Raw genomic sequence first — 6,611 nt, forward strand, 5'->3', positions numbered from 1 at the left:
CGCCACACTACGCCGAAGTCCAAGGACTCTCTTTCGATGACCTGCGAGAGACCATCAGGGCGATCGTGCATGAAGAGCTGCAAAAGCTGCTACCATCGTCGGAGCCTCAAGTTGCTTCCATCACCGATATCGTACGGGAGGAAATCCAGCAACCGCTAGGACTTCCCGAACAACCGCAGCCTCAGCCAGAAACAATGAGCTACGCCGCTGCTGCACGCCTGGCTATTGCCCCTCTGCGCCAGCGCCAGGACCCAACGCGGCCGCCATTCCTTCGCCAGCCACCACCGCCGCCGACGACGCCATCGCGCTCACCGGTCGGTCAGCGCTACGGCCCGAGGAAGACCGATCGACGTTTGGCGCACCCCCGATCACCGCGCACTCTGCTACCACTGTTGAGAAGGCGGCCACACCTACCGCCGCTGCAAGTACCGCGCGATGGGACTACGGGGATTCGCTATCAACGCGCCACGTCCAGTGCGAGATGAACGACCGCTCGACATCGACTACTACCTCGCCGGAGCCCAGTGGTAACCAGGACGACCCTCACGCTCGCCGTCACCAGGCCACTGCATCTCGCCGCATCACCGTTAGTACACCGGTCCCACCCGGGGCCGATCTCCCAGCCCTTACCCGGGAAGCTAAAAGCAGGAACCGATGGAGGTGCGGTTCCTGTACGATGCAATGTCGAAGATCCTCCGCCGCCGACGACGGCGACGACGATTCGCGAATCATCACGACGAGATATCAGCACGCCTCCTGGAAACAGCCTTTACAACACTTCGCCGCCGAAAGAAGACCTTCCGACGCGACGTAGCAGCAGCAGAGCGAGCCGACGCAGTCGTGATCGGACACCACGACTTTACCGCAACGCCAGACGACGGTCTACAAACCTAGACGTGCTAATCGATGGCCATAACGTCACCGCTCTCGTCGACACTGGAGCCGACTATTCCGTCGTCAGTGGCGCGTTCACCCCCAAGTTGAAGAAGGCGAAGACGGCCTGGCAAGAACCCGATATCCGAACAGCGGAAGGCCGCCTAATTACACCGGCTGGAATCTGGACTGCGGGAGTCATGGTTAACAACCGCACTTACCCGGCGAGCTTCGTAATTCTACATCATTGCTCCAGGGATGTCATCCTAGGCATGGACTTTCTAAACCAACACGATGCAGTCATCGACTGCACCGTGTCATCAAATGCAACTATAAAGCCGAAAATGTCGAGGGGAACGCAGCTGTTACGCCCTCATGGACGCCCATGGAGCATGCGGCTGTTGCCGACCATGGTGTGGCGAGGGTTAAGCTATTGTGATCTCGGATTGTTAAACACGCGAACGCTTTTATCGTGTCGTGAAATGACTATATCGAACAGCCGCTTCCTCAGTATCTAATTAGCTGCTATCCATCAGTTCTATGATATTGGGCTTGACAGAACGGGAATTAGATTTTGCCCGATCATGTCTCCGTGACCAGCACCTTCTGTTCAGCAATAAATACACAAATCTGTAACATTTATCGTCGTTACTAGCCCAGGTAGCAAGTTTCACTTACTATTGCAGTAGCGAACTCTCCTATATTTCAGCAAGCGAAAGATTCGCGTGTTATATTCGAGCGTAAACTGTTTTGCCGGATTAATTATGCCGCAGTTACACAATAGCGAGAATGTGGCGGAGCTATGTATAGATTCTTCAAACGCAATAAACGTTATCCTTCCTGTTGCCATCACAGTGTATGCAGGATCACGCTGCCAGAGCGATGGTCGTTGACAGCTGCATATAATCCTGCGGACAACGACTTTATTCGTGGAGCAGTTACCAGATGTGAGACGTCGGCGGCCGTCGAAACCACCTATGACGTAGACGTACGCGCCCAACACGATCATTCGGTGGCTGCAGCGAGCGAATGGCAGCGAGTGAATGAGTGACCAGGTGTCCGTCTGGGGGATGTACTCCTCGATGCTCTCCAGGCAGTGGCGGCCGTTGAAACCTCCGCACACCAGCAGGCGACCTGCGCGTAGTGAGAATACATGGCTTCGGAATAAAGCGGAGAATATCAGAACAAAAATAATTTTAAAGTGACTGTTTGCTAGTATCTGCTCCAACTTTGCAGGTGCCGCCTTGCCCAGTAAACCGAAACTTGGCCCGCAGGGTATATGAGACTGAATATGTGCCACTGGAGATGTGCGCGAATAGGCAACTGCTGCTGTTGTCTTGCCAAGCTTAATACCTTGGGTCACTGGACATGTGTCACAGCTGACAGGTGACGCAGCCGTGCGTTTGCGATCCACTACCGCTGCTATCTCGCCAACTCAAACGAGGCTCACGTCATTTAGAAATCAACATCGCGTTGGATCTGCGGACTCTGTCTTCCTGCTTTTTCTTTCCCTTGGCATAAAACGTCGATAACAAAAAACAATGGGCTCAAAGTTTCATCGATAAAATGCAGCGCATTCAGGTAAATCCCGCGAAGCGTTGTTTGGAATTACCTTGGGAATATGAACATTGGTGTGACAATATCGTATTTCGTTAGTGCAATACTTATGATGGTATGTGGTGTGTTGCAAGTACATCGGTTGTTGCTTGTTCTGTGAGACAATCTTGACACACCTCACTTGTCGCGGGACGCAGGATCCCACATTTCGTGTGTTGAAAATGATGGAGGACATGATATCATTATTTGCCTTCACATTCTTCTCTTTCTAGTTCCTCTTCTCTGGGTAGCTGGACTGATAAATTCACAGACCACCAGTAAGCTGATCTATGAACATGAACGGACCAAGTGAAATATATTCAGTAGAAAAGTCGCAGTTTCACCCGAAAGGCGAAGCATCAATTGCAATAGCAAATTAGTAGAGACCTATACGGAGTCAAGATAGTTGTTTTATCGGCTGCATAAACTTGGACACATTCGCCTACGAACTCCATTAACAAGCATGGTGTCAGCGCGCACAAGCACACATGAATAGATCACACTCGATGACCGCACACAAGCGCTGTCAAAACGCTGCCGTGAGCAAGCGCGAGGCAGCAGCGAGTGAAGGTTCGTGCGATCAATCGCTTCAACGGAAACTGAGCGGCGAAAGTACAGCGCATACAAAGGTAAGAGCCGAATGGAGATCGCTTTCAAGGTCCGGAGCCGCGCAAAGTACAAGTACGCAGTTGCTGGCAGAGTAGAAGTCGTGCACACTCCCTTCCGCGCTGCCTTCCCGCTTTCCTCCATTCGCGTGGGAGATTGAGTAGCCAGTTCCCCTTGCGCCCGGTCGCAAGATACGCATTTGGTGCCGCAGCTAAACGTCACCTCCCCTCCCTCCCTTCCATCCTCCCGCGGCCTTTCGCACGACGGAAGACATCGCGTTTGCGCTCCGCCGTGCGTTCTCTCTCCGTGAAAGCGGGCGTCCCTCGCGCGCTTTCACTCGCACATGCAGCATACTGCGCGTGGCGACGATTTTATCGCCCTTGGACTTTATACGGAACCTCACGGCGACGGCGGCGAAGCCACCGGCGGCATTAATCCGCTTGGAGTGCCCACTTAATTGTTATCGCAATAAAAAAATGTCGCAGTTACACCCGAAAAGCGAAGCATCAATTGCGATAGCAACTTAGTAGAGAGCTATACGAGTAAGGATAGTAGTTTTATCAGCTGTATAAACTCGACATTCAGCAGCACCAGCAACGCGCACAACTATTGTCGACACCGTCGCCTTTTTGCCCGCGTTCGCACCGAACGCGCGCGGCGTTGGTGACTGTTGCCGGGGGACGTCTGGGGACTGTCTCGGAGGTTTTCTATGAGATCAGAACGGGAAACTTGTCGAGCAGCGTCGGAAGTCTTTACCACCTTCTCGCCTCGTAATGTTTTAAATGCGAAGCATTTCTTGCCGGCGGCTCTGTCTCTTGTACCGCGTCCCACACCCCCACAGCGCACGCGCGTCCTCTCCCCCTCTCTCTCCTCTCCGATGCGCCCCCCCCCCCTTTCTCTCCTCTAGGAATCCTCTACGGAGCGGCGCCCGAGTGCCACACCCCCACAGCGCATGTGCGTCCCCTCCCCCTCTCTCTCCTCTCCTACGCTCCCCCCTTTTCTCTCTAGGAATCCGGAGTGGCGCGCACGACAGGTGGTGCGACAGCTGCATACTCCGCTGGGGGCGCCATGGAGCGCGCGCGCCTCATTCTCTCTAGAGTCACTGGAAAAATTAGAGTATCGCATTTGTTTTCCGCGCGCCGCCGCCTGCCGTGGCCACCGGTGATTGGGGCGCTCGTGCCACATGACCTTTTGCCGCCATATCTCTTCCAAGCCCTTTCAGTTGGCACGTCGAACCCGTAGCGTACTCACCGCGCACGGAGAGCACTTGGCCGTTTAGTTCAACGCTTGCGAACACAGGCGTCATAAATAACCCATCATCATGCCTCGTTGCTGCGCCTTTGGGTGCAGCAACCGAACGGAGTCCGGGAAGGCGTTTTTCTGTATTCCTCGCGGGAAGGACGACGGTGAACGACGTTCTGCGTGGCTCCACAGAATAGGCCGCAAAAAGTTCACGCCCTCGAAGAACACCCGCTTGTTCGAGGTAAGTTTCTTGAATAACTAGTTTGCTGGACAGTTATTGCTTTCAAGCGACTGTACTTGCGTGTAACCGCTAAACTTTACCTGTCCAGTTCACGCTCATCGCTCTACGTGCGGCTATTGAACACTATGTAGCTAGCACACGTGGTCTTGAGTGAGCTGTTCTGTTCGCGTGGCTCGCTTTGTTTCACGCTATTGAAAATCGCCCACTACCTATCTTTCAAGTAAGCTCTTCGGCTCGCGCGGCCCGCTCTGCTTTGCGCTATCGTTTCCAGTAAACTGTTCAGTCCGCACGGCTCGCTTTGTTTCGCGCTTTTGAAAATCGCCCAGTATCTATGTTTCAAGTAAGCTCCTCTACTTAGTGCTGTTGAAAACATCGTAGTACGAACTTTCTAGCAAGCTCTCCACTGTATCATTCGGTTTGCGCGCCGCGTTTGCAAGAAAACGTACATACATGTCAAGTAAGCTGCAGTGCTCAATTCGCGTGGCTGGTTGGAAACAACAAACATACATTTCAAGTGAGCGTGTTGTGGTCAGAGGGGGAGCAAAGTTGTTAAAGCATTTAGTGGATTACTGAGTGTTTATCCATTAGATAACTTCAGAGCACGTACGACAAGATCTGCCAAATATTCATAGCTAGAATACGGCTTAGATTGCACATAAAATACTGATTTGCTTTTTACGCGACGTTAGCGTGTGTACGTTTTCTAAAAAAAAATACCGATGTGTTGTAGTGCGCTGAGCGATAGCCTTGCCACAGTAATAGCTGGTGAGAAACGGTCACCGGAAAGCGATAAACAATGCTCGTGTCAGTACAGTCGTCTGAGCTTCGGCAATTGGCATAGCTGCATACTTCGGATGAAAACAAGGCGCGAACGAAAAGCACTGGTGTTTTTATTTTATCCAAATCTTGTAGCCCTCTTACTCAAACTCATCAAATAGCTACAGGGTAAAAGGAGACGGGTCCCATGAATAACGTGTTTTAAACAAGCACCAGGTCTATACAGAAAATGTTGCTTCAAAATGTCTTCTATAGATTTCCTGACTGCGTTCTTTGGGACTACTTACACTTTAGATATTTTAAGCACTGTCACAGGGCAGGTTTATTAACATTCCTATTTATCTTTGTTTTCTCCATGGACAAACTATAGGACCATTTCATCCCTGAGGATTTTGAGAAACTAAGAGTCGATGGTAAAAAGAAGTTGAAGTGGAAGGCAATACCTAGCATTTTTGCGCATCGGTCGCAGAAAAATCCCAGAAAGCCACCGTTTCCTAGACTCCAATACTCGCTGCAAGCAAGCACTGTCTCGCAACCAGACTGCAGCCAGCCGACAACTGATATCCTGGGAGATGCAGCTGAGGCACCACAACCAACAGGGAGCCAAGGAGCACCTGAGGTCCCAGAAGACACTCCAGGTACCCAGGGAGCACCTGACTTTCTAGGAGGAACTGACAGCTCTGCTGTGATTGGAAATCCAGCAATGGAATGCACAACAGCAGGTACTGTGTGTATTATGCAGCTAAGCAAATTCACAGTATATTTGAAAGCATAATTTCTAGTCTTAAATCCTCTGGATTGCATTTATTGAATTGATAAGCACTGCCTGAATGTAAAATGCGATCAATTAAGGGTAACACTCTTGTATGTGGCCTTCACTTTGCTGACACTCTTGCCACAAGTGGTGAATAAAGCTATCGCTTGTTTACCTACAGCATGATCAAAACAGGCAGGACAGTGAGTAAAGGATTAGACGAACTATTACGGCATTGTGGTTGTCTTTTTCATGCCTGAGAAAACTGTTCAGTCTTTGCCAGGCTGTGCAATCACGCGCAGAGGCCACATGTTCAGTATTGCACAGTGCTTGCAAGAACAGACATAGGTAAAGGTTAGTGCCGTGTGGTGACCATGTTTGCAAACTTTCGCTGTCATGTGAATCATGTTACATTGGCTAGATGGGTCGATGTATCAGTAAGAGATAGCAGGAACGCTTTTCTAGTTCGAAGAATGCAGTTCAAGCATTTGGCTTTGTATTGATGCCTGGCCTAGCCCAGAA

At 51.1% G+C, this 6,611-nt stretch overlaps 1 protein-coding gene across 2 annotated transcripts in view; it reads right to left on the reverse strand.

Annotated features, from left to right (window-relative positions):
• LOC119440266 (kelch-like protein 10) overlaps nt 1-6,611 on the reverse strand; it is a 55,967-nt gene that overhangs the window by 16,643 nt on the left and 32,713 nt on the right. For both annotated transcript variants that reach the window (XM_037705191.2, XM_049661507.1), the window contains exon 4: nt 1,816-2,007. In XM_037705191.2, coding sequence (XP_037561119.2) covers nt 1,816-2,007 — 192 coding nt within the window. The remainder of the gene's footprint in view (nt 1-1,815; nt 2,008-6,611) is intronic.

This window comes from Dermacentor silvarum, chromosome 2, assembly GCF_013339745.2.
Source record: "Dermacentor silvarum isolate Dsil-2018 chromosome 2, BIME_Dsil_1.4, whole genome shotgun sequence".
Lineage (NCBI taxonomy): Eukaryota > Metazoa > Arthropoda > Arachnida > Ixodida > Ixodidae > Dermacentor > Dermacentor silvarum.